Raw genomic sequence first — 26,088 nt, 5'->3', positions numbered from 1 at the left:
TACCTCAACACCCAGTGGAAAGTCACCTGACTTCAAATAAACATAAGGGACTTCAACATTCCATGGGAGTTCAAGTTTCAGCACTTGGAAGAATCATTTTAATATTGCTGCTGTGGGGAGTCTGGGGATGTTATTAATCATTTTGAAGCCCTTATTGGTTACAAACTTAACTTTTTCTTAGTGCACTGAAGATTTCCCCTTCTCCCAACTCACACACACACACACACACACACACACACACACACACACAGAGACCAATTTTTTAAAGAACCATTTGTTTCCAGTTTTATTATTTACATTAATGAACGAATTAGTAGATTCCCTTGTTTTGTATTACTCAATCATTAAGGTATCCTCTCTTTAAAAAAAAATCAAAATAAAACAAGTTATAGCTCAAAGTTGAATTGGAGTTAGCAGCCTTTCATGAAGAACCTCTGAGCATTCACCACACACTGGGAAATGATACTACCTAGTGGAACTCTTTTCACAAACAAAAACACTAAAAAAAATGCTAGTTATTGTTTTTTCTTAAGTGCCTGTCACTTGGCCTTTGTGAGGGTTGCTTGCCAATTAACCATAGAGATGTGCTGAAAGGCCAATGAGTCTCATTCTCCACATCTTCATTTTGGAAGGCATTCACACCTCCAGGACCACCAGTCCACAGCACAGCTGAGCACGTCCATGGTGCCATTTTGCCAGTGGCACTAACATAACAATGATGATTCAGAATTCCTCAAATGGTCATAAACCACCTAATGTGAGAGGTGGAGTAAAACCTTAGAGATTCTCTAGAACAGCATCTTCCTTTTACAAAAGAGGAAGTTGAGATTTAGAGAGGAAAAACCATTGGCCCATTGTCACACAACAAGTTGGTGCCAGGTGCGAGACTGTTACTTAGACTCTCCTCCCTTAGGAGGGTCTTTTCCACTACAGTGTGTTACCTTCGAGGTGAATACTGGAATATCTCCTAGGTTGTTGTGATATTGTTGCCTCCAATCCCGATCTTCCCTATTTCCCTTGAAATCACTACACTAAAACTCACATTTAACCCTCTTGGTTATAGCTCTACGTAAATGAGGCTCCAATAAACTACACCAATGCAGCCACTGACAAGGGAGTGATCCATGGTTTGGGGAAAGTTCTGGAAATTCAGAAGAATAGATGTGACAACAACGACACTACGATTGTACAAGTAAGTTATATCCAAGGCCAATGATGCAACTGTTGGCTTAGTTTTTTATAAATTTGGTAAGCATGAGTTTCATCTATCAGGGTATCTCAATTCAGTTGAAAAACACTGAGTGAGCATCTCTGATGTACAAAAAAGCAGAATGAGCTTGGCTCTACAAAGGTATATAAGACATGATCCCTACCCCAATGGACTCAAAATCTGGTGCAATAAATTATACCTTGAGTACCTGGGAACGTGCCTGGGGGGTTGTATTGAGCAGAATTCTCAAGCCATTGTCTTCGTCAAAGGGAAAATAAGCCATGCCTAGCGCAGGCTCAGAGGGGGGCTATGGTCCACCTATGGCAGATATTGGCCAAACCTGGTCTATGAGGAGAGAAAATAAAGAGGTGGATTATTTCAGTGTGACATAAGATGCAGTAATGGAGACTTTTCAGTCCATGAGATAGTGTAGGATCTTTCTCGATAGTAATAGCTGCTGACGTTTTGGGGGCGCCTCTTATGTGCCAGGCACTGCACATATTCTATGTGGTTTTAATGGTTTTACACAGGTTAATACACATGTTACATGTACCATGCTCACAATACCCTACAAAATAGGTACTATTACTATCCCCATTTTGCAGATGGGGAAAACGAGCCACAGAGAGGTTAAGTAATGCACCAGGTTCACAGAGCTAGCAAGTGGCAGACAAGGAGTTAAAATCCAGGCAGTCTGGCCCCAGAGCCAGAACCCTGAACAACCACACCATCCTGTCTGGTGCGAGCCAAGTTAAGAACCAGTCACACTGACCTCCTCCTGTTCTAGGAATGGGTCACATTTAAAATTTTCTGTCATTCCTAACTAGTGCTCATTGTTTTACAATAGTATCTATCAGCTCCGTACTGACCCCTCAGCTCCCCGTGCTCCCAAGGCCGGGCACCGTGTGTGACACATCCTCTCAGTCTGGGAATCTCGACAAATTCACTAAATAATGGGTTTTCCGTGAAGGAGGGCTGTTGTTAAAGGAATTGGGATGTAAATGAGGTAAGAGGATAATTAGTATCAGAGAGTAGAGGAAAGCAATGCTAAGACATCTCAGACCTCAAGTAGTTGAAGGGCTTATCTAAATGAACAGGAAAGAAGCTGATCGGATGAGCTCCCCTAATATCTTTCTGAGTTTCAATTCTATATGCTAATACCGTCAGCTTCAAGGTCTGGAAAATACTTTGCAGTAAAAGCAATAACCATGAAATGTTCACTTTGCCTCTGTGTTTTGCCAAGGGAAAATGTGGGAAGTGTTCCCAGCAGCCGATCTGCCCACCTGGAACTAAACCACTAGTAAGTATTTTGTCTTCTTTTATAAAATAGTTTCCAGATCCTAGGCGGTCCGAATTAGAAAATGAACCTCAAGCATATCTCATTTTCTCTGCCCTCATCCCTGTATTTTAATCCCTGCGTTTTAATTTAATTTTACCTTCTTATATTACATGCATCTTTCTAAAGTCTTGAATCCATTTTTTTTTTTTTTGGACCAAAGCAAAATTTAATTAGTACATAAATAGAAGCCAGGGTTCACATCATTCGATGCACAATGCAGGAAGAGATTTTTCACTTTCTACATCTTTCACATCCCAGAAGCCAGTCGAGGATAAGAGCAAGAAATCTTATCAGGGAAGGCAGACTCTATATCCAAACAACATCCAATCTGGATGAGTTTCCTTTTAGTTGAAGTTACAACTTCCTCTAAGAAACAGATGGCAAACTTGGGAGAAGTAAACATGTCTTTGAATTGATTACTAATCTATGTTTCTTGTAGCTATTTATTATAAGAGCCAGTCCTGATAATGTTCCAATCGTTACCAAAAAAAATAGATGGGGAGCGCCTGTGTGGCTCAGTCAGTTAAGTGTCCGACTTCTGCTCAGGTCATGATCTCACAGTTCGTGGGTTTGAGCCCTACATCGGGCTCTGTGCTGACAGCTCAGAGCCTGGAGCCTGCTTCAGATTCTGTGTCTCCCTCTCTCTGGCCCTCCCCCACCCACCCTTTGTGTGTGCGTGTGTGTGTGTGTCTCTCTGTCTCTATCAAAACTAAACATAAAAACATTTTTTTAAAATAGATGCTTATGCACCTTCCATAGCATGAGAATAAAAATTTTTTTTTAATTTTTTATTTAACGTTTATTTATTTTTGAGACAGAGACAGAGCATGAACGGGGGACGGGCAGAGAGAGAGAGGGAGACACAGAATCGGAAGCAGGCTCCAGGCTCTGAGCCATCAGCCCAGACCCCGACGCGGGGCTCGAACTCACGGACCGCGAGATCGTGACCCGAGCTGAAGTCGGACGCTTAACCGACCAAGCCACCCAGGCGCCCCGAGAATAAAAATTTTTAATGATGGGGCACCTTGGTGGCTTAGTTAAGCATCCAACTCTTGGTTTTGGTTCAGGTCATGATCTCAGGGCCATGAGATCAAGCCCTTCCATGCCCAATGGAGCATGCTTGGGATTCTCTCTCTCCCTCTCCCTCACGTTGTCTCTCTGGAAGAAAGAAAAAGAAAGAAAGAGAGAGAGAGAGAGAGAGAGAGAGAGAGAGAGAGAGAGAGAGAGAGAGAAAGAAAGAAAGAAAGAAAGAAAGAAAGAAAGAAAGAAAGAAAGAAAGAAAGAAAGAAAGAAAAAGAAAGAAGGAAGGAAGGAAAACTTATAATGAAAACAATGCTGATTCTCTCACTGGAGTTTTAATCTGGTACATTACAGGATATTTTTATCTAGTTTACAACTTTTCCTACAACTTCTCCTGAGTTAGTTTTCTAGACAAAAGTTCTTTTTACAGAGTACCACCTTAAGGTATCCTAATTTGGATTTTGCCTGCTTTCACTTCTGGCAGTCAACATTGTGATTTTGTGTCTCCTTTCTTACAAAGCAGCTCCAAGAAACCAACCCCCTCCCTTTCCAGAACATTTCAGTCAGAGAAACAGCGATATGTCACCCACGTACTTTCTCCTAGGGACTGGAACTTCTTCTTCCCCAAAACGTTGACATCCTTTCTATTGCATAGGGCGAAGAGACAAGGAGATGTATCTACACCTTTTATTTCATGGGCAAGCGATCCGTGTTCATTGGGTGCCAGCCAAGCTGTATGAAAACGGTCATTGTGAGTATAAGGATTGAATCGCCCTTCCAATTCCTGCAGCAGATGGGGAAATGTAATCATATGTCATATTTTTCAGATGCCTTCACATGTATTCCTTCCGCCTCTCCTCTTCCTCCTCATCATCCCCACTCCTGTTGTCATCGTCATTCAAGGTAGCGGTGGTTAACAGTAAAACTCAGGCCAGCCCTGTAAGTCAGGAAACAGGTAAAAGCTGCAATATTCAATTGTGTGGTGAAGAAACAGAAGGACTGAGACACTAGAAGGACCATCTCATTGTTGCAACAGGGTGAAATGCCCTGTGAGTGTGCTTGCATGCAAAGGGATGGGGAAGACAGCCAGCTCCCTAATAAGGGAAAGAGAAGGTGCACCTGCTTGTTTAGAAAACGAACCCCAGAGCTAAGTACGTATGTGCTGTTGCTTTGGGATCTGCAGGAAAAGTCTTTATAACTTCCTGCCCTGCTTCTCTCCCAGAACACTAGGCATAGCCCCTGACTATCCTACAGAAAGCAAGGTGGTCTGGCCCTCAAGCTGCAGAGCTTTTGTGGGCTCTTTTGGTTTTTGTTTTCCAGGATCCAGAAATGTTTTCTTGGAACACAGCCATGCTCATGCATTTACTTTCTTACTGAAGTAGAATGAACATACAATGTTATATTCCTTTCACCAGTACAACAGGTGAATCAACAATTCTGCAGGTGGAATCTAAAAACAAAACAAAGGAACCAAGAAACAAACCAAAAACATAGACTCTTAAAACACAGAGAACACCGTTGCCACGGAGGGTGAGGAATGAAATAGGTGAAGGGGACTATGAGGTACAAACTCCCAGTTATAAAACAAGACACGGGGATGCAAAGCACAGCATAGGGACTATAGTTAGGACTATGCAGTAGCATCGTATGGTGACAGATGGTGACTGCGCTTATTGAGGCCACCACTGAGTGACCTAGACATTTGTGTTTTGGCGAACTCAAGAATAAGAGGCAGAGGCGATGGGGATTAAAGATGACGTTCATCATGAGGAGCACTGAGTAATATATGGAATTGTCCAATCACTATAGTGCACACCTGAAATTACGATAACATTATATGCTAGCTATAGTGGAATTAAAATGAAAACCTTAATAAAAATTTTAGAGAAGTAAGAAAAGCACACAGCCAGGAGGGCTTCCCTTAACTCCAAGAGATTCATTTATAAAATGCAGAAGGCTTCCCCTGCAAAGGCGTCTCACCCTCAGAACCAGTGGGGACGACATAAGGCACACCAGGGAGGGGCCCAGGGTCCTGGATGGTGACCACAGCTGACACATCCCCCTCCATCCCTGCATCACCTGCATTATTCTTTTCTCTGTTCCTGATGCCCTCCTTTCCCACTGGTCTTCATCCCCGCCTCTCGCTGGCCTTTCTGCTTTCCCTCCTTCCTGCCTTCAGCTCCTTCCTGCTCAGGGTACCTCTCATGCACTGTTAGAGCTCTGGACAAAACCCGGGGATGGAGGTGTGGCCGCCTCCCTCCAAGCCCAGCCTTGTCCCCCCTGGTTGCAGACGAGAGAATGCTGTGCCGGCTTCTTTGGCCCCCAGTGCCAGCCCTGCCCAGGGAAAGCCGAGAACGTCTGCTTTGGAAACGGGATCTGCTTGGACGGGCTGAACGGCACGGGCGTGTGCGAGTGTGGAGAGGGCTTCGGGGGCACGGCCTGTGAGACCTGCACCGAGGGCAAGTACGGCCCCCAATGCGACCAAGGTGCGCACCCTCCTCCCCACCCTGCCGGGCCCCGCACCAAACCTGCCAGGGCCCGATCCTCGCCGCTCCGTCACCAGCCTGTCTGGGCAGGCGGGCCAGAATCCCACCCCTACTATCAGGGAATTGTAAGGACGTCCGTGTCCTGCGATATGCACAGAACAGTGTTTCCAAACGTTTCCAGTCACTAACTGCACCTACCAAACGACCCCCAATCTGTTCACGGACGTTCTCCTACCAACCTCACGTTTCTGTATTTGTCTGTGTGCCTGGATCCTCATGTTGGTTACCCTCTCGGTTTGGACATTGCTTGATAGTCTGAAATGCCCGTTCCTGCACAGTCTCTCATTTGGTCTGCACAGGAATCTTATATACTTGGGTGTTCTGGTACCCATTTTACAGACGAGTATATTAAGGCAGAGTTGAATGGCTTCCCCCAGGGTCACACCTGATGAGAGGCAGAACCGAGATTTGAATCATACCTTACTTGGCTCCAAAGCCTTGCTCTTGAATCCTGATGTCCTCTTTGTAAAGATTACTCTGTTAATTCACCTTTAGCAAGCCACCTGCTTTAAGCTGTTTTGTTTTCACAAAAACCATCATCTGTTTGCATTCTCTGACCCTGACTTCCTTGTGCCCAGGGACACACGCACACACGCACTTGGGAGGAGTTTCTTAATCCACGATGGGAAAGCAAGGAATTTTTCTACCTTGCACTAAACACCATAAATTGGACCTGGCTATCACTGCTTTATCAGTAGCCTGTCCAAGCCAAAATCAATATATAAATGAATCATTATAATTGGACCATAGACCATATAGTTGGAACTATAGTGCTGATTCTTTCTGTCATTTGGAAGCGTTTTCTGTTTCCATTTGTGCAGGACTTCCTAACCTGTGATTCATGGGGTCATGGAGTCTAGCAATGCCCCAAAGCTGAAACCTTTTCTCAGGGGAAGGCATCCAAAGCTTCCAGCCAGTTCTCAGAGGCTCATGACACTGCTGCGTAATAAAGGAATTGGCATTTCTATGTTATTAAAGAAGGCAATGCCACACCAGGGTTATGTAAACCTAGTGGACAAACCTTAGGGAACACACATGCTCCCAGCCCAGGCTGTCCCACACAACCCTGAATCCTCAGATGACTTTAGCTGAGGACACTCTCAACCTGCTCGGGTCAGCAACCTACAGTGCTTCACAGTCCCACAACCGTGGTCTGTGTCAGATCATGGCCTGATTCGATTCTGTCTCCTGTGCCCCTGTCCCCCCTGTGAATCCAGCCCTCCGTTAACGACAGTGAGCCCCTGGAACCAGGTTGGCGAATGAAATGCCTCTCACAGGAAGTGACACTTTATAGTAAATGATAAATGAGCTCCTGAGCACAGGTCAGAGGTCTAACAATTTGTGGGCACTTTTCCACTTAGCGTGCTCTTGTGTCCATGGGAGATGCAGCCAAGGACCCTCAGGTGACGGCTCCTGCGACTGTGAGGTTGGCTGGCGAGGAGTGTCATGTGACAGTGGTAAGGGCGAGCCCCTCGGTCCTTATGATCTGCTCTTAGCCTCGCGTCTTAGCAGCTACATTTCTTTCTTCCTAAAATAGAAATGATGCCTCTGTTACTTCCTTTGGCAATCCAAGTAATTCCTACTTGCTGCAAAAAGTTTGTAAAATAAAGACAAGAAAGAAGTAGATCAGAACTGCTCACGTTCCCACAGCAGGAAAGAACTCTTGCTAATGTCTTACATTGACCTACTGGCCTTCCACTCTTTTTCTGGGTGTATAAACATCTGTGTGTGAGACCACACTCTACATACAGTTTTACAGCCTACTTTTTCTTTTTTTTTTTAAGTTTTTATTTAATTTTGAGAAAGAGAGAGAGAGAGAAAGGAAAGATTATGCGTGCACAAGTTGGGGAGGGGCAGAGAGAGAGAATCCCAAGCAGGCTCCACACTGTCAGCACAGAGCCCAACACAGAACTCGATCCCACAAACCATGAGATCATGACCTGAGCCAAAATCAAGAGTCAGACACTTAACCAACTAAGCCACCCAGGTGCCCCTACAGCCTACTTTTTCATTTTACAGTATGTAACGGATAGCTTTCCACATGGATAAATATAGATAAATACCATTTTTTAGTTTTCATGCGATATCTCAGTATATGACTACACCATGCTTTCTCAAACCAATTTTCGATTGTCATCGTAGCACTGCCATGAACATACATCATTTTGCATTTGTCTAATTCATCCTCTGATATTTCTAAAGATGGGATATCTGCGTCAGAAGTTGGCACTTTGGGGGCGCCCGGGTGGCTAGGTTGGTTAAGCATCTGACTTCAGCTCAGGTCATGATCTCACAGTAGGTGAGTTCGAGCCCCACACTGAGCTCACTATTGTCAGTGTGGGGCCCTCTTCGGATTTTCAGTCCCCCTCTCTCTGCCCATCCCCCACCCTCTTAAAAATAAACATTAAAAAAAAAGAAGTTGCACTTTTGGAGGGAGTGTTTGCTACTACTTTGCTGAGCTGTCCTGCAGAGGTTATATGCGTTTATTTTCCCACAACAGGATCTGAACAGGCCCATCTCCCCTAGCCACACCACACTGTGCTGATGTTTAATGTGCCCCAAGGACAGCCCTCCAGACTCACTCCTCTTCCTGCTCTCCCTCCTGGGAGAAAAGACCAGCCCACCCCACCTGCCCCCCCCCCCCAATCTAGAAACCACCCACGTGGCCTTCATGGCTCCCTGGCCAGCATGTCTGCATTATTCTAACATCCACATCCCATCCTGTGGCTCATCCTGTCAGTGAGAGGCTTGGGGTCTGTCCCTGTGCCTCCTGTCCTAGCTTCCTCCACTCCATCCTCCACATGGCTGCCAGAGAGAACTTTCCAGAACACAGGTGTCTTAGTTCAGGCTGCTATAACAAGTGTTATAGACGAGATGTCTTATAAGCCACAGAAACGTCTCTCTCAGTTCTGACGGCTGGAAGTCTGAGACCAGGTGCCATCAGGCTCTGGTGAGAACCCTCTCCTGGGTTGCCAGCTGCTGGTTTCTCACGTCCTCACATGGCAGAAGAGGCAAGGGTGCTTTCTGGGGTCTCTTTTATAAGGGCACTAATCCCATTCATGAGCACGCTTATGACCTAACCATCTCCAAAGGCCCAAACCCCAACACCTTCACCCTGGAGATTAGGTTTCCACATATGGATTTGAGGGGTGAGGTGACACAAACATCTGCCCCCACCCCCGCCATAGCAATAGGTAAGACCATTATTCCCACCCCCTCCCCAGGACTTGACAACCTGCTATGACTCTTCATTGCCTCCAGGAGAAAGTTCATTGCCTCCAAGGGACACACCTTAGCAGGGTAGAGTACAAGGCTATTCACCGACTGGCACTCACCCAGTTTTCCAGCCGGGTCTCAGTGCACGTCGTGCGCACGCAGCTTCCGGCCTAGACATGGAAATAAGTGGTCAAGAGTGTTCAAAAAATAATAGTATGAGAGCACAGAGGAAAGAGCCTCTAGACTGGAGCCAGGAAGAAAACTCCTCTGTTCACGTGCAAACTCCCCACTCCCAAGCACCTGGCAGGCATCACTGAGGCCAGAGAGGGGTGCCACCTCCATCTCAAAAGAGCACGCCATGTAGCCACCCCTATTAACTGAAGTTGGCTCAAAGGTTTAGAGCATGTTTCAGAGAGGAGGACCTAAAAGATGACTGGGATTTCAGTAGACAGAGAATGGAGAGATCACAGACTTCCAGGCTCAAGGAAGAGCATCCATAACAGCACAAAATTGCATTGTACCCATTTAGCACCTTGGAGCCTGTCAAGATTCCCCCTGACACAAAACAGACATCTTTTGCAGTCAGGTCTCCGCTGCAGGACCTTCTGTGTGACTCGGCCAGCTCTAATGAGATTCTATCCCAACGGCTGTTAACGTGGGCATCCTCCCCAAAGGGTACTCTTTCTTCATCGCTAATGATTTCTTTCTGGATCCCCCCCTGCTGAGAAATATCTGGTAACTGAGCATCCAAGAGCAAGAGCCCATGCTATTCCAGGAATTTTAGGAATTAATTCAGCTAATAGATAATAGGTACCTTGCTATATGCCTGTCCCTGGGCTATTTTTGCAAATACAAAAGAAGGGGGGATGGAGTGCCGGGCTAGCTCATTCATAGAGCAAGCAACTCTTGATCTCAGGGTTGTGACTTCAAGCCCCATGTTGGGTGCAGAGATTACTTAATAAAATTTAAAAAGAAAATTTTTAATGTTTATTTTTGAGAGAGAGAGACAGAGCGTGAGCAGGGGAGGGCCAGAGAGAGAGGGAGACACAGAATCTGAAGCAGGTTCCAGTCCCTGAGCTGTCAGCACAGAGCCCGATGTGGGGCTTGAACTCACAAACCGTGAGATCATGATCTGAGCTGAAGTTGGAAACTTAACCAACTGAGCCACCCTGGCACCCCTAAAATATAATCTTTTTTGAAAAAAGGCAAAAAAGCCTTTTAATATTAGTTATAATTAAGCTTTGCTTGTTTATTTCACTCCGTAATAAAATGATGAAAAACTAGAAAGAATAAAGAACATAGGAAATAGAAATAAGAGTAGAAAAATCAGGCCCCAGGGAGGAACATGCATCGACCTCCAGACCCTGATGGAGGATACTGTGTTTTACTCTCCTCGCAACCTCGCATACAGTAGACACTCCATCAGTATATTCAGCCTTCAGATTTGGTGCTGAGCTTCCTGGCAGCCAAGGCAAAACAAGGATTTATAAGCTCATACAGTTTTACATAGCTCACGTGATGCATATCATTACTTCTGAGGAATTAAATCTTTTCTGGGCAGCAAGTACTCAAAGAAAGCTCTCGAGTTAGGTTAAGTAAGAAAGGACTGAGCCAGCAATTGGTTCTCTTTTGCAGAGATCACCAAAGACGACTGCAATGGGATATGCCACACCAGCGCCAAGTATGTACCGCTGAGCTTTTCTCTGGAAGGGATGCAAAGAGGGTTCTTTTCTAGGAGTGTCCACATCAGGCCCTGTCTTCAGGGTAATAGCTTCCTGAGACCCTTTCTGAAGACTTATGATGAATTTAAATATGAAAGGAAAAATCTCTCTGAAAAGGCCACCATCAACTTGCCACATCCAGCCTTCGAAACAAGCTGCCACCTGAGTTACCTGGCATATCGGCAAAAAAGCCAGCTGCTGCCCCCAGTTCAAGCCACAGGGGCCCTTTCATAGAGGCCGAGGGAGCCCAGTGCCCCTGACTGCCGTCAAACCTTACTCCCCATTCACAGCGAAGCCTTATGTGTTCATACTTCAACGTCATACTCCGAACTCCCAGAGGGGCGTGATGGCTTAACTAATTGGCCCAGTAACTGGACTTAGACCTGAATTCAGATCAGCCTCTGTCATTTTCATTGTGTGCATGACCTGGAGTCAATTACGCTTCTAAGCCCCAGTTTCTCTGTCCATAAATGGGAATAACAACATCTACGGGTTAGGGCTACTGGATAGCGTGTAGGTTATGAGAAGTAATGTGGGAAGCACGGCTCCGAGGACATAAGTGGCCCTCTAAAGATTGCTGGCTGTCCTCCTCATCCCGGGCCGATGCCCACCCATGTACTCTCTGCAGTTTCGGCTGCCCGTCCAGGGCCGTGCTGGGCAGGGACTCTCCTTCCGAGCCTCAGGCAAGACCTCTGAGTGAAGCAGGGGGCAGGAGCCAGGACGCTGGGGACACAGCGGGTGGATGTTCTGTATTCTTTCCCCACAAACAGCGCTTGCCATTTCTTGTTGCAGCTGCCTTCTCAATCCAGACGGGACGGCCTCATGCAGATGTGCAGCAGGATTCCAAGGGAATGGAACAGTCTGCACAGGCAAGCGAGGAAGGGACCGCTGGGGGTTACAAGGGTGGCACAAGTCCTGCAGACTGTACCATTCTGCCACCACCAACCACTGCTCCTGCCCTGGATGTAACAGGGCAGCCGACCAGGCCCCCTGGGCGAGAAAACTGCTGTTAGTGGTTGGGACGTGTGTTGGGTTAGGAATGCATGGGACAATCGTACCTGTTCTCTTCTCCAAACAGCCGTTCACAGCCTTGATCACAACTGAAGTCACCTGGGGAACTTTGAAAACACCAGCTTGATTGACCTAGCATGTGACCCAGGCGTGGGGACTCTGGAGTGGGACAGACAGGGACCCGAGTCCTGGTTCTTCCTCCTACTACCCACACAGCTTTGGATGGGTCTCTTATTTGCTCTGAGCCCCCTTAGCTCACTTATAAAGTGAACATAAAACTGTGTCCCTTGCAGAGTGGTTTGGGGACCAAACAACCTCTCTGTGCAATGGCAGAATGAGGCAGAATTTAAAACAGCCCCACACCAGACTCTCCCGGGTTTGAGTCTAAGTTCTTATAGCTTGTATTACCTTGGGAAAGTTGCTTGACTGCTCTTTGCATCATTTTCCCATCTGTAAGTTGTGGTCAGTAAGAGAATCTCCCTCCCTGGACCTTTTGGTGATAACGAGATTAATAACGGTGAGGTGCTTAGAACAGCCTTTGCACAGAGCACTCGGTAAATGGGATCTAATACTCTTAAGGTGCCCACCACATATTTGGTGCTAGAAAACTGGAAACGCTTAGCATCATATTTCTCTTGAGCACCTTGTCCAGGCAGCCTTCAGTCCAGATTGTGGTGAACAATGAACATACCAACCTGTCTTCTAGACCGTCTTACCCCAGGGGGTTCTCCCAGCATGCAGGCACCCTGACCCTGGTCCCAGATGTTTCCTGCGGTAAGATGTGCACAGTATGCCCGTGAAAACAGCTGGGAGGAGCAAATAACTGGAATATTTTTCTTGCCCTCTGTTTTTAGGAAATAGCAAAAGCAGGGTTATAGGAGAGCAACCCACATTTCTGTAACACTTTCATGTACGTTACCAGATGGGAGTCTCCAAACCTGCAAACAAACCTCAACAGGTGGACCCCAAGGTTCAGATTCACTGAGCAGCTTGTCCAAAATCACACCGTGGGACTCCAAGTGGATCTAGGTCTTGATCCACTTTGTGTACATGTTGTGAGGTTGAAGTCCAAATTCTTCTTCTGTGGGTGAATATCCATTTGTCTCCATATCATTCATTGAAAAGACTCTTCTCTCCCCCATTGAAATGTCTTGGCACCTTTGTGGAAAATCAATTGACTTTGGATGTATGGGTTTATTTCTGGACCCCCAGTTCTATTCCATACATAGACGCCCTTTATCAGGTTGAGGAAGTTTCCTTATATTCTTTGCCTGTTGAGCTTTTATTATTAAAGATATTGAATATTATCAAATGCTTTTGTTCCTTCTATTGAGGAAGGAACAAGTGGATTTGTCTTTAATTCGATTGATAGACTGTAGTACATTAACTGATTTTTAAATGTTAAACCACCTTGCACTCCTGCATAAGTCCCACTTAGTTATGGTGTATTATTCTTCTTGCCGAATTTGATTGACAAGTATTTTCTTGAGGATCTTTGTGTTTATACCTGTGAGGGATATTGATGTATAGAGTTTCCTTGAGATGGCTCTGTCTGGTTTTGGTATCAGGCCTCATAAAATGAACTGGGAATTCTTCTCTCCTCTTCTAGTTTTTGGAAGAGCTTGGGAAAATTGGTATTTATTCTTCTTTAAATGTTTGGTAGAATCCACCAGTGAAGACATCCAATGCTCTGCGTTCTTTTGAATTATCCGTACTTAATCCAGTGCCCATTTTGGCATTTTGAAGTAGCTTCCATTTCTCACGCAAGTAAAGAATGCATCACTGGTTTTTTTCCCCCCTCTCTCCCCGGCTGGGCTCTGTGTCGCGTCTCCCTTCTGTAGCCATCAATGCCTGTGAGACCAGCAATGGAGGTTGCTCTGCCAAGGCTGACTGTAAAAGAACCACTCCAGGAAGCCGGGTGTGTGTGTGCAAGGCAGGCTATACAGGCGACGGCATCGTGTGTCTAGGTGGGTACCATCCTTCACCTGTCCGGTGGCAGTGGCTTTACGGTCAGAGCCCCGGTAAGTGATCCTATTATTAGGACATGCCACTGTTGGAACAGTCTGTGCAGGAACGTATGAGGTGTGTAAAGGTGACCACAGGGGTATGAAGGTGTGTGATGTCCAAAAATCGCTTGGGAAGGAAAAAAAAGGAGACACTTTTTCCAATTAAGCATGATGGTGCTGACTGAATTTTGTAACATTTATTAGTTCCTTTCTTATACAATAACGCATTCTCACTGTAGATAAATTAGAGAATGCATATATGTTGGGGGGGGGGGTGGATCCTAGAAATAACCACTCTCCTATGGTCGTATCACTTCATTTGCTATGGATGCACCTACTTGTTTAAACAACAGTTCTGTCTTATGATACATAATACTTACTATGCTTAGCAATACAAAAGAACAGCACTCCCAGAAAGTAAGTGTTTCTCCAAATCATTATCTTAATGGCTATACACTGTTCTACTATTAAAGGTATGCCATCGTATGCTGTCTGACTTTTAACATTTTAGTTGTAAAAAAATACATTCACACCAAAGTATTGCAAGAATAGTATAAAAGAAGACCCACTCGCTCTTTACCTGGATTCACTATTGCAAACATCTTGCTTCACTTGCATTATCATTTGTTCTCTTTATATATGTGCCTCTTTTTCCTAAACCATTTGAGAGTAGACTTTTTTCATATTCCCGTTATCCTTAAATACTTTGGCATATCTGAGAATGAGGATAAGTTCTTACATAGCCACTGCAGTTACCAACTTCAGTCAATTTACTATTGTTTTAAATGTTTATTTATTTTGAGAGAGAGAGAGAGAGAGAGAGAAAGAAAGCAGGGGAAGGGATAGAGAATTCTAAGAAGGCTCCGTGCTCAATGCAGAGCCTGAGGCAGGGCTTGATCTCACAGCCGTGAACTCATGACCTGAGCTGAAATCAAGAGCCAGACGTTTAACTGACTGAGCCACCCAGGTGCCCCAAATTTACCATTAATATACTACTTTTGTCTAATTACCATTTGTATTCTAATTTTGTCCCCTGACCCAATTACATACTGTTCTGGCTTTTTTCCTCAAGTGCAGGAAGTAGTTTAGGGGCGGGCATCGTATTGAGCTGCTATGTGTTAGTCTCCTCAAATCAGGGATGGCTCCCCAGCCTTGCTTTGTCATTTATGACATTGACATTTTGGAAGAATATAGGCCACCACCCCAACTTTTTTTCATAGCATGTCCTTCCTTTGGGGTTTGTCTGATGTTTTTTCATGATTATATTGAGACTGTGCATTCTAGACTCGATATCACAGGAGTGATATTGCATCCTTCTCAGGCTATCACACAGGAGGCTCACGATTTCCAGCTGCCTCTCTTTTGTGACGTTAATTTTGACCATGCAGTCAAGGTGTTGTCTGATTTCTCCACTGTACAGTTACTTTCTCCCCCATTGCTACTAATAAGCCACCAATAGGGAGATGCTTTAACACCAAGCAAATATCCTGGTCCTCATCAAAATGTCCTTCTAAATTTAGAATCTGCTGAACCAATTTTATGATGAGAGTTACAAGCGACTGTTTCATTCCTAACTCTCTTCCTTCCTAGCATGTTGGATTGGATCCAAGATTCTGTTGTTTCAAGTCCCTGGCTGCAAATGCTCATATTCACTCAATAGCGGGACAGAAGCAAGCCCACAGATGAGGCCCCTGCTGGCACAGCCCCAGCCCACAGGAGCTGATTCTGAGAAGCCACATCTGGTACCTTCCCCGCTGGCTTACTTCTGCCACAGAGCTGTCACAAAACTGAATCACACTTTGACACCTGCTCCCCTTGTCCAGTTAGCCATCCTGCCTGGTTCCTCAAGATGTCTTGATTGGAAAAGGAGGCTGGATTTTCATGCCAGGTTCTGGCTTTTTGTTTTAAAGAAATCAACCCATGTTTGGAGAACAACGGTGGCTGTCACAAGAACGCAGAGTGCACACAGACGGGACCCAACCAGGTGAGCTCAGCCCCGCCCCCACACAGGGTCCTAAGTTTTCCTAGGAGCAAATTCCTGGATCTTCAGACCCACACCTGAGGGAAAGGGGTTGAGAACAGACCTATGGGCACCAGCAGCATAAAACCAATATTTTAGGGGGGAATTCTGAAAGAATCTCTAAAGAGGCCATTCTTTGGGAATAAGAAATGGTGGCTGTGAGGGGACCAGGGGGTTCTTGGGAGAAGGGGCTTCCTTAGTGGGGAGGGGTAGACATCTGCAAACACCACATGGTTCCAGACTCACCTAGAAAGTTTCCGACGATGCTCTCCTTTCAGCTTTCTGATGCCTAGAAAGCTGAGGCATCATCTTCTTTGGCTTGAGGCCTTGAAATGCATGTGCCACAGCATAAGATAACGCTTGTAGGGGCGCCTGGGAGGCTCAGCTTGTGAAGTGTCTGACTCTTGGTTTCAGCTCAGGTCACAATCTTGTGGTTTCATGAGTTCAAGCCCCACGTCGAGCCCTGCACCGGCAGCACGGAGCCTGCTTGGGATTCTCTCTCTCTCCCTCTCTCTCTGCTCCTCCCCATCTTGCACTGCCTCTGTCTCTCTTGAAACAAATAAATATGCTTAAAATAATTAATTTTTTAAAAAGATAATGTTTTTAGGCCCTCTGCTAATCACATACTCCCTAACACAGTGAGTTTTGCAGCCCAAACAAGCACAATAGTCAGGAAATTATATACATCAGATACTGGATGATGAAGTGAAGTCCCATGGAATGTTCTATCAACCTTGTTTAGGCTGCAACCTCAGTGCCAGTTCTCCCAATGATTAGAACAAGCAGGTGCCTAAAGAGCCCAAAAATAAGGGGGAAAAAATACCCTTATTTTGAAAGAATTGTGTGTGTGTGTGTGTGTGTGTGTGTGTGTGTGTGTTTACACATATAGTCTTGGTGAAAACCAGAACAGGCAGTATTTGGCTACCTTAGACACGTTTTGGGGTTCAGCAGAGCTCTTATTTCAAACCACATATGGAGAAAGGAAAACCTAGAAGCATGTTGGTGCTCAGGGTGTCTACAAGTCCTTCTCCAGACCTAGAAGGCAGTGAGAGGGACCCAGGGTTGATCTCTGGGACAGAACCTAAGCCCAGGAGGGGCAGCTGGTGGGTGTCTTGGTAACAGTTTGGGTCAAGATCAGGACCAAGAAGAAAGGAAGAGGCAGAGGAGTGAAAATCTGCCATTTGGCCCTGGCTGACCCTGTCAGTGAGTCCAGGCTCTAACAAGCAGACATCAGACCAGAGCCACCTCTGCTATGTGGCCTGGGTGGATTGGAAAAGAAAAGCCACCCCTCTGGTGGACACATTAGGAGCAAGTGCCCTTCCTTCTGGGCGCAGAACTAGGTAACTAGAGTGTAGCTGGGTTTTAACCCTGCCTGCTCCTGTGCCCTTGTTCCTGAGCAGAGCACTGGGGAAATGGGGGTGAACTAAACAGTCCCCAGCTTCCCGTGGACAGTGTCCCCTCCCTCAAGTTGGAGCCCCCACTGACATCGTTGGCCAAACAGTGGGTCTAACTGATTGTTTTCACATGGGCCACCCATGTGAGGCCAAAGCCCCCCTCCAGCATCTCCCAGCGCCGGTGCCTTGGGGCTGAGCCTGGGTGGAGAGGCACAAGGTCTCCGTGTGAATGGGAGTGGGTCATGGCTTAGCCTCCTTGCACCCGAGCTTTTACCAACCCAAGCGACAGAAGGGGTGAGTGCCAAGAAGGCAAAGGACCAAATAAGGTAAGAATGTGTTAAAAAAATAAATGAAGTAGGGGCGCCTGGGTGGCTCAGTCGGTTAAGCGTCCGACTTCGGCTCAGGTCACGATCTCACTGTCTGTGGGTTCAAGCCCCGCGTCGGGCTCTGTGCTGACGGCTCAGAGCCTGGAGCCTATTTCAGATTCTGTGTCTCCCTCTCTCTGACCCTCCCCCGTTCATGCTCTGTCTCTCTCTGTCTCAAAAATAAATAAATGTTAAAAAAAAATTTATTAAAAAAATAAATAAATAAATAAATAAATGAAGTCTCTTGGCAGCAAAGTCAGGCTCCGTAGGAGATCCCAGTGCTAGAGTGAAATGTGCCGAGTGCGCTAAACATAGGATGACATGACAATTACCATCGTAGGATAGAACTTGCCAATATCACATACAGACCCTTGTGACGCCACCGTGACCACCATAGACCCGGAGCGTGAGAGCCAGCAGAATCTCTCTGTGAAATAACCCGTTTTCCTCCCCTCCCCGGACAGGCAGTGTGTAACTGTTTGCCCAAGTACACTGGCGACGGGAAGGTCTGCACGTTCGTCAATACCTGCTTAACCGTGAGTAGGGCTCCGTGGCCGAGGCCCGGAGACGTCCGGCCTGGGGTGCCTCCTACCTGCCTTGCGGGGGACGGCACATCAAGGAGGCCACATGCAGAGGCCGCTTGTGGGCCCTGGGGCGTATTTTCCCCTCAGGTTCCAGTTGTAGCTGGAGAAACTCCATTCTCTGCCTCTGTCCTCACCTCTGTGCTGGTGTCTTCTCCTCTTCTACTAAAAACTACCGCAGACTTAAGGCCCACCTGCCTCATCCAGGATGCCCCCCTCTCAAGGTCCTTAATTACATCCGCAAAGACTCTTTCTCTAAACGAGGTCACATGCACAGATACGAGGGCTTAGGACATGAGCATACCTTTTAGGTACAGAGCAAGCAAACGGCACAGCCAGAACTTGAATCCATGTCTGTCTTACTCAAAGTCTGCACCCTTGACCACTTCAGGGGTTCTTGTTCCTCCCACGAAGCGGTCAGCCCCAGAGGAAGTGCTGTCTATGCATGGTACTTCCCTTATTCATATCACTGCCCACCCGGAGCCTCCAGCTGTGGGTGTAAGAACAGCCCAGATGCCACATAGTTAAAGCCCTTCCTCTCTGAGCTTCATCCCGATTGTCCCCTTGTGTCGATCTGGCAAATGCCTCAGGAGAACATGTCCTCACATGAAATGATTGCGGAAAACAGCGTGCTGGGCATGGAGCTGTCACAAGCAGACCCATGCAGCTTTATTTGCACAGCAACTCTTCAAGGACCATTTCCACCTGTTTTTTTCAATGGCCACCTTGTCTTGGCAACTACTGCAATGAACCTACGTGTGCCTGACAGTCAGGTACAAGAGTCATTAACTCTTGGCCACTGCACCCATGACTGCCACCACACACTGGATCCTTTCAAGAACAAAAGTTTGTTTTCTTGCAAGATGAGTGTTAAGGCATGCTTTTACGCTGATGAGTACAGTCCAACAGAGAGAAGGAAACTGGTACTGAATGAGAGAAGGTGGAATGTTCCAGGAGGAGGGTACAGGAGTGGACGAGGAGAAAGGGCCCCAGAGCCCATAGGTGAGCCCCAGGCAGGAGCAGGGCCAGTGGTAGGTAGGCAGGTAGTTGGTCAGTCAGGCTGTTAGTCAGGTAGATCATTAGCCGATCAGTTCGTTCGTTAGTGAGCCAGTCAGTTAGTGAGTCACTCGTGGGCACATGCTGTGTGGAGCCCTTACTGTGAACTAGCTTAAAAATGCGTCTGATCGCTCTAAATAAATTCTTAGTCCCGTGAGGACAGAGACGGCTTGCATTTCTACATATCCAGTAGGAAACCTCTCACAGCAGCTCCCCGGCTCCCAGGCACCATTTTAGGCACTGGGAATTCATCAGTGACCAAGCAGTGAAGTCTCTTCCCTTAAAGAGTTTACACTGAGGGGGAAGAGACAGACACCTCGTGTGCAAATGACTAGTCAGACCGTCAGTTGTTAGTTCATTTGTTAAGTAAGGAAAGTAGGGTTGGTGACCAGGTGCAGGCAGGTGGTGAACGTCAGGGCGGGAAGGTGGGGTGTCTGCGTCTCCATGAGCTATGAGGTGAGCCCATCAGCTGAGAGTGAGGGGCAGTGGTTGAGAGTTGGAGGGAGGAGTGAAGGTGTGAACTGTCTTCCCCAGAGAGAGAAAAGTTGCTCTCTGGATGAGCACCGATGTGATAGCTCTGAGGGCAGGTGCGGACGTCACACACGTGTGACTTTGTCCCTTAGTGCCCCGCAAGTCAGGGCCGGCCCAGAGGCAGTGGTTTACCAAGCCGTTGTGTCAGCCACTGTGCCGGGACAAAGCTAGGAGCAGGGGCCAACTGCACCAGGCAGGTGGGTGAGAGAGAAGCAGCTGGAAGGAGGGGAGGCCCCTGTGGGTCAAAGGAGGCTGGAGCTGCAGCATTAGAAGAGGGGAGTTGAGATGATGAAAGCTGGTGGTCAGAGAGAGCAGGATGCTTGAAGGAGAGCCTTGGGAGGGGTCCACTTTAATGTGGAGACGAAGCCAAGGGTGGCCAAGGGGTGGTGGCAGACGCAGGGTGCAGACGGAGGCCACCGACAGAGACGTTCACGCCACCAAGCGTGGCCACGGGTGTGGAGGGAAAGCTGGTGATCCAGGCGCCACCGCCAGGACCAAAGAAACGGGCCATCGTGGATTCCGTGTGTTCTCAGGGAGCTGGGGTCTGTGAAGGATGAGGCAGTAGAAGTAGTTTGGAAGCTCGGTAGGAAAGACACTACCCCAGCCCCAGGCCACGAAAACAGCTTTGCTTGAGGGGTGCGGGGGAGCCGCGTTTGCAGGAGACAGACACGTCTTCGGTAAGAGGCGGAGAGAGTTTTCTGGAGACTGCTGGGAGTTTGTTAATGGTGGTGAGTTTCAGAAGGCACCGGGAAGGGTTTGTGAGGGCAGGAAGGGGTGGGTGTGGGGTCAGGTCAGCAAGGAAGGGAATGTCCGTGAGGTAGGAGGGAACCTAGAGCGTGTAGACTTGTTGACAGAGAGAAGCAGGAAAGTGGCACAAGAGGGGGTTTGTCTTGGTGCTCTTACAGCAGGCCGGGTATCGGGACGGTAAAATCCAGGGTAGATCCAGGGCCCTTAAGAGACGGCAACTGGTCTTGAAGAGCTCACTGAGCTGTGTCAGCTTGAGGCAGGAATCTGGGACAGACAGGAAGTCCCTCCTGGGCCCAAATATCATGCTCCACTAAGGCTCTGGGAACAAGCATTAGAGGGAAGGAAGATTTTATAGCCGACCGTTAAGTCTGTTGACCTCCTTCTTTGCTCAACCCCAAGGGGTTTCTTTCTCCTAAGCTCACATTCTTTCCCCACTTAGAAACTGCTTAGGCTGCAGACTCCTTCTTGGTGTTCCTATGGATGTTGGCTTTGAATTGAACTTTGCTTTGTTTCCATTTTTAGGTCTCTGTCCCATCTTCCACAGTTTTTAAGCTCTTTGTGGACAAGGACAGTGTGTTCTATCTCTTTTATACCAACTGCCTTCTAGCTGATGACTATTACCTGGCCATTATGAGATCAGGATTTAAGCCTAAAGCTGGGAACTGTCGGGCAAGATTGGTCCCTTTCTAGTCAACCCCCATGTGCTGAGAAAGTTTCCATTTGGCACCTCTGGGCTTGTCCATTTACAGCTGGAGATCTGCTCGGTTGGACTCGCCCTCTTGGGATACGTGGCTGGGTGAATACATGGCTCTTACTATAGGGAGTTAAATAGGCAAGTTCAGGAGAAGGGCAATAATGCAAACCAGTCAGTTAGAAGGTGGGTACAAAAATACATTTCAGTACAGAATTGCTTTGTGAATATTGGCAGACCTGGCAAGCGAACCGGGCTGACTCTTACCCCCCACCCCTTGGAAATTTTACCAGAAAAATGGTGGATGTAGTGAATTTGCCATCTGCAATCACACTGGACAAGGAGAGAGGACATGTAATTGCAAGCCAAACTACATCGGGGATGGGATCACCTGCCGCGGCAACATCTATCAGGTAACGAATAGAGCGAACCCTACTTGCCTCGCTGTGCTAGGAATCCAGGTCCCTAAGGGCTGTGCAAGAGTTTTGTAACTTGTAAAGCTCTACAAAGATGTGAAAGCCTGCTTTTATATAAATTGGCAATGGAAAGAGATTGTATCTACCCATGAAAATCCTCACATCAATGAGTTCTGGAGTCAGAAGCACCTGGGTATGAATTCAACTCTGTCAATCAGTAATGAGACATTAGGCAATTACATTACCTCCCTATGCATCAGCTTTCTAATTTGTAAGAAAAAAAATTCTAATGGTACCAACCCCATTGGGTTGTTAGCCGATGTAATGTACGTAACACGCATGGAGCACACAGAAACTCAAAGGCATTACCTTGATGTGGGTGCCATTGGAACATATGTGTGTGTGCACACCCACAGGCATCTGTACTGGCCATAGCGGATGAGGAGCAATGATACTTGTAGATTTCTACCCCTTTATAAAGTGAACGTTCTGTTATTTGGCTTAAAGAGGGACTAGAGCATTCTGGCTAATCAAATATGCTTGTTAATGGAGGAATTAAATCTTCCATAAACCTATAACTGGTTGGTTTTTTTTTTAATATTTGAACTTTAAAAAGTGCTTCTAAACCTTAACTGCTTTTGGAAATGGCTAGACCTTGCTTTGATAAATCAGATGGTGACTCCAGCAAGGTTTTGGAACTCACAGCATGTTCCCATAGTCGTTCTGAACATCGGTGGGAAGCCTGTAGGTGGGGCTTGAAAAAGAAGACCCATGAGGGCAGATTTCCAGCTGAAAGTGTGGTAAAGACTCTCAAACTTACAGAAATTGTCCTGCGACAACCTCGAATTGATCTTGCGTGTAACCCAAGACATGAAGTGACCCTCCTCTATCTTTGTTTCCAGGAGCTTCCCAAGAACCCAAAAACATCCCAGTACTTCTTCCAGCTGCTGGTAAGAACATGAGTGTCTGTCTGTAGCTGTAGGAGTTGGGTCTCCAGCCAGATACAGAGAAACTGTAGCCTCTGGAGTCAGTGAAGGGAGAAGAAAGTCTGGGAACGTGGGTTTCTGGCCCATTCTACATAGAAGAATGCACTGCGTGCAAAAACTGCCATCACACCAGAGGAAAGAAGCATTCCTGGGGCAATTGGTTAACTCCGGGTGAAAATATTAAGTTAGGTCTTTATGCACATCATACATTGGGATAAGTTCCAGATATATTGAAAAATGAAAGATAAAAATATAAATGAATAAGGGGCACCCGGGTAGCTCAGTCAGTTAGGTGTCCGACTCTTGATTTCAGCTCGGGTCTTGATCTTGTGATCCATGGGTCCAAGCCCCGCGTTGGATTCCGCACTGACAGTGCAGAGCCTGCTTGGGATTCTCTCTCCCACTCTCTCTGCCCCTCCCCCACTCTCTCAAAAATAAATAAACTTTAAAAAATATATCTAAATGAATACAATCATAAAACCTAGAAGAAAATACAACTAACCAGAGGCTCTTAACATTGGCAAGAAGGCAATTAGCATAGCTAAACCAATCATCTTATAATCAATTATCCCAATTATGTAAAATATTTGCATGTAGAAGAGACATTGGAAAAAAATACCTAAAAATAATAGGTTGCATCTAGGCAGTGGGGCTATGGGTAGTTATTTCCTTCTTCATGCTATATTTTCAAATCTTTAATACAATAAGCATTTTTTTTTTCCGAGAGAGAGAGAGTGACCACAAGTTGGGGAGAGGGGCAGCGGAGGAGAGAGAGAGAAAATCTCAAGCAGGCTCCACACTCTGTGCAGAGCCCAACCTGGGGTTCGATCCCACAACCCCGGAACCATGACCTAAGCCAAAATCAAGAATTGGAGGCTCCACTGAGTCACCCAGAAACCCCAACATATGTTATTTTTATAACCAGATAAAAATAAACATTATTTCAATGACAAAGACTACGAATGAATTTGAATCTGAGACTAAATAAAACACAGATCTCCAGATACAGTTTTCACTCCCCTCTGTCACCACCGACTTTCTGTATTTGTTTGAAACTGTACGTATGTTAATTAGCTACCTGCCATGTGGCCCCACCTTCCTTCCCACAGGAACATTCTGTGCGAGATCTGAGCGGTCCGGGCCCTTTCACTGTCTTTGCACCTTTATCTGCAGCTTTTGATGAGGAACCTCGGGTAAGCATGAAGCTCTAGGCAAGCCGAAGAGGTGTGGAACGTTTGGGTGTCACCCTGGAACCAATGCTGGAGACATTTCTGGGCAGGAGATTTAGGATTAGCTAGAGCAGATCAGCAATGAAAGGGGTTGCCTGTCAGCTTAGGGACCTCCTATCAAAAGAAAGCATTTAAGTGGATTTAGGGTAACCAATGGCCAGAGGCCCTCTGAAAAACATTCCTGAATCAGGTAGGAAGCTAGAAAAGATCAACAATTCTTAAATGATCCAAACCTTCCATAGACATAAATAAATAAACAAACAAACAAACAAACATTAAAAAAAGAAAAAGAAAACGAGAAGAACAAGAATGCGGGGTAAAAGCTTTTAAATAAGTCTTTTTTTTCTTGCAGGCCTTATCAGAGCCTTTACTATTCTAACATTCACTGGGACTACTCATGCAGGATTACCCATTAACATATAATACTGTAGCAAACATTTATGGAGTGTGCCAGACACTGTTTCTAGTATCTGACCTAGATTCATTCATTTAGTGTTCATGACAACCCTGTCATGGAGTGCTATCATCCCCATTTTTACAGTCAAGGACATTGACAGAAGTAAATTTCCCAAGGCCACACGACTAGCAAGTGGCGGAGTAAGGACGGAAACATGACTCCAAACCGTGCATTCTTCTCTACACACAAAAACAGAGGCACAAAAATACTTCTGGAAAGTTTTTGACATTTGATTGTTTTCCTCTAAAAAAGCATCAAAAGAGATACCATGAAGCAATTGAAGCGATGAGAACCTTGTGGGCTTCTTATTACACTGACTTAATGGCTAATATTGTTTGTGCTTTGATTTACAATGGAAAAGCATTGTGATCTTTTCCACACTAAAGGAAATCTGGCCCAGGTACCTCTCCAAGAGGCACAGGTGCGGTGCAGCTTTGCCCAGCATTTTTCACAAGAAAAGTCTTTTTGCAAGTAGCATCTCACAGGACTTGGGGTCCTTGCCGCATGCATTGAGAGATGCTGGACCAGGGGAACTCCAAGCTCCCTTCCACTCATTCTAAGAGTCCATGTCGGAAGCAGGGAAGAAGGGAGGGCCACTTTCTCCCTCTTGTCTGAACAGCCTGTACCCTGTAAACCTGACCACGAGCCACCCCTGACTGCCTCCTTCCCAGTGCAAGTTGGGGGAGAGTCCCTGGGGAGAGCATGGAGGAGGGGAGGGCATGGAGGGGGCCAGCAAAGGCTGGAACCCTCCCATCTTCTGTTACAGATTAAAGACTGGGACAAACAGGGCCTCATGCCCCAGGTTCTTCGTTATCATGTGATCGCCTGCCACCAACTGCTTCTAGAAAACCTGAAATTGACCCCAAATGCTACCTCTCTCCAAGGGGAGTCAATCGTCATCTCTGTCTCTCAGGTAAGAGAGGCCACCTCCGGAAGAGGACCATCTTTCTTAGGCCCTCTCTCTTCTCTTCTTTAGACTAATACCAGTAATAATAGTAATAACAACAACAACTAAGACATGTTGAGTGATTGCTATATGCCACGTAGTATTCTAAGTATTTGATGTGTACTAACTTTTTTAATCCTCCAAAGAATCCCATGATGTAGATACTATTCTTTCCCCAATCTATGAAGTAGGAAACGGAGCTCAGAGAAGTTAAATGACTTGTCCAAGGTCACACAGCATGTAAATATTAGAACTGGAATTGAAACTCGCAAGCAAAACAGCTCAAGTGGTCATCAGAACGGCTTTGGGTTAGAAGCTGGAGGGGGTGAACACTTTTGACTGGAGCCACCTGACCATGCTGGCCCCCTCGCCCCCCGCAACAGAGGAACTAGTGGTGACTGTAGAATCCATTGCAAAGGGAAGCAAGTTGTGGTGGAGGCAGAAGGTGGTACAGACAACGCAACCGATGTACTTGTGAGAATCACAGCGAAATGACCACTGTGGTTGGTTCTTTGCTATTAACTCCTCCAGGTGAAAATTACAGTCTTGTCTCAGTTTTCCTTTTATAATCATAACAAAGAAACGTGCTCAAGGAACTTA

At 46.4% G+C, this 26,088-nt stretch overlaps 1 protein-coding gene across 3 annotated transcripts in view; it reads left to right on the top strand.

The window, feature by feature from the left end:
• STAB2 (stabilin 2) overlaps positions 1 to 26,088 on the top strand; it is a 167,169-nt gene that overhangs the window by 103,929 nt on the left and 37,152 nt on the right. For all 3 annotated transcript variants that reach the window (XM_058741583.1, XM_058741582.1, XM_058741581.1), the window contains 14 exons: positions 1,064 to 1,192; positions 2,454 to 2,510; positions 4,225 to 4,320; positions 5,860 to 6,055; positions 7,477 to 7,572; positions 10,967 to 11,012; positions 11,845 to 11,921; positions 13,905 to 14,030; positions 15,980 to 16,053; positions 18,313 to 18,384; positions 21,748 to 21,867; positions 22,773 to 22,820; positions 23,966 to 24,049; positions 25,309 to 25,455. In XM_058741583.1, coding sequence (XP_058597566.1) covers positions 1,064 to 1,192; positions 2,454 to 2,510; positions 4,225 to 4,320; positions 5,860 to 6,055; positions 7,477 to 7,572; positions 10,967 to 11,012; positions 11,845 to 11,921; positions 13,905 to 14,030; positions 15,980 to 16,053; positions 18,313 to 18,384; positions 21,748 to 21,867; positions 22,773 to 22,820; positions 23,966 to 24,049; positions 25,309 to 25,455 — 1,368 coding nt within the window. The remainder of the gene's footprint in view (positions 1 to 1,063; positions 1,193 to 2,453; positions 2,511 to 4,224; positions 4,321 to 5,859; positions 6,056 to 7,476; positions 7,573 to 10,966; positions 11,013 to 11,844; positions 11,922 to 13,904; positions 14,031 to 15,979; positions 16,054 to 18,312; positions 18,385 to 21,747; positions 21,868 to 22,772; positions 22,821 to 23,965; positions 24,050 to 25,308; positions 25,456 to 26,088) is intronic.

This window comes from Neofelis nebulosa, chromosome 8 (assembly GCF_028018385.1).
Source record: "Neofelis nebulosa isolate mNeoNeb1 chromosome 8, mNeoNeb1.pri, whole genome shotgun sequence".
In the NCBI taxonomy this organism is placed as follows: domain Eukaryota; kingdom Metazoa; phylum Chordata; class Mammalia; order Carnivora; family Felidae; genus Neofelis; species Neofelis nebulosa.
Note: the sequence above shows the minus strand (reverse complement) of the source record. Positions and strands in the feature narration are given on the sequence as shown.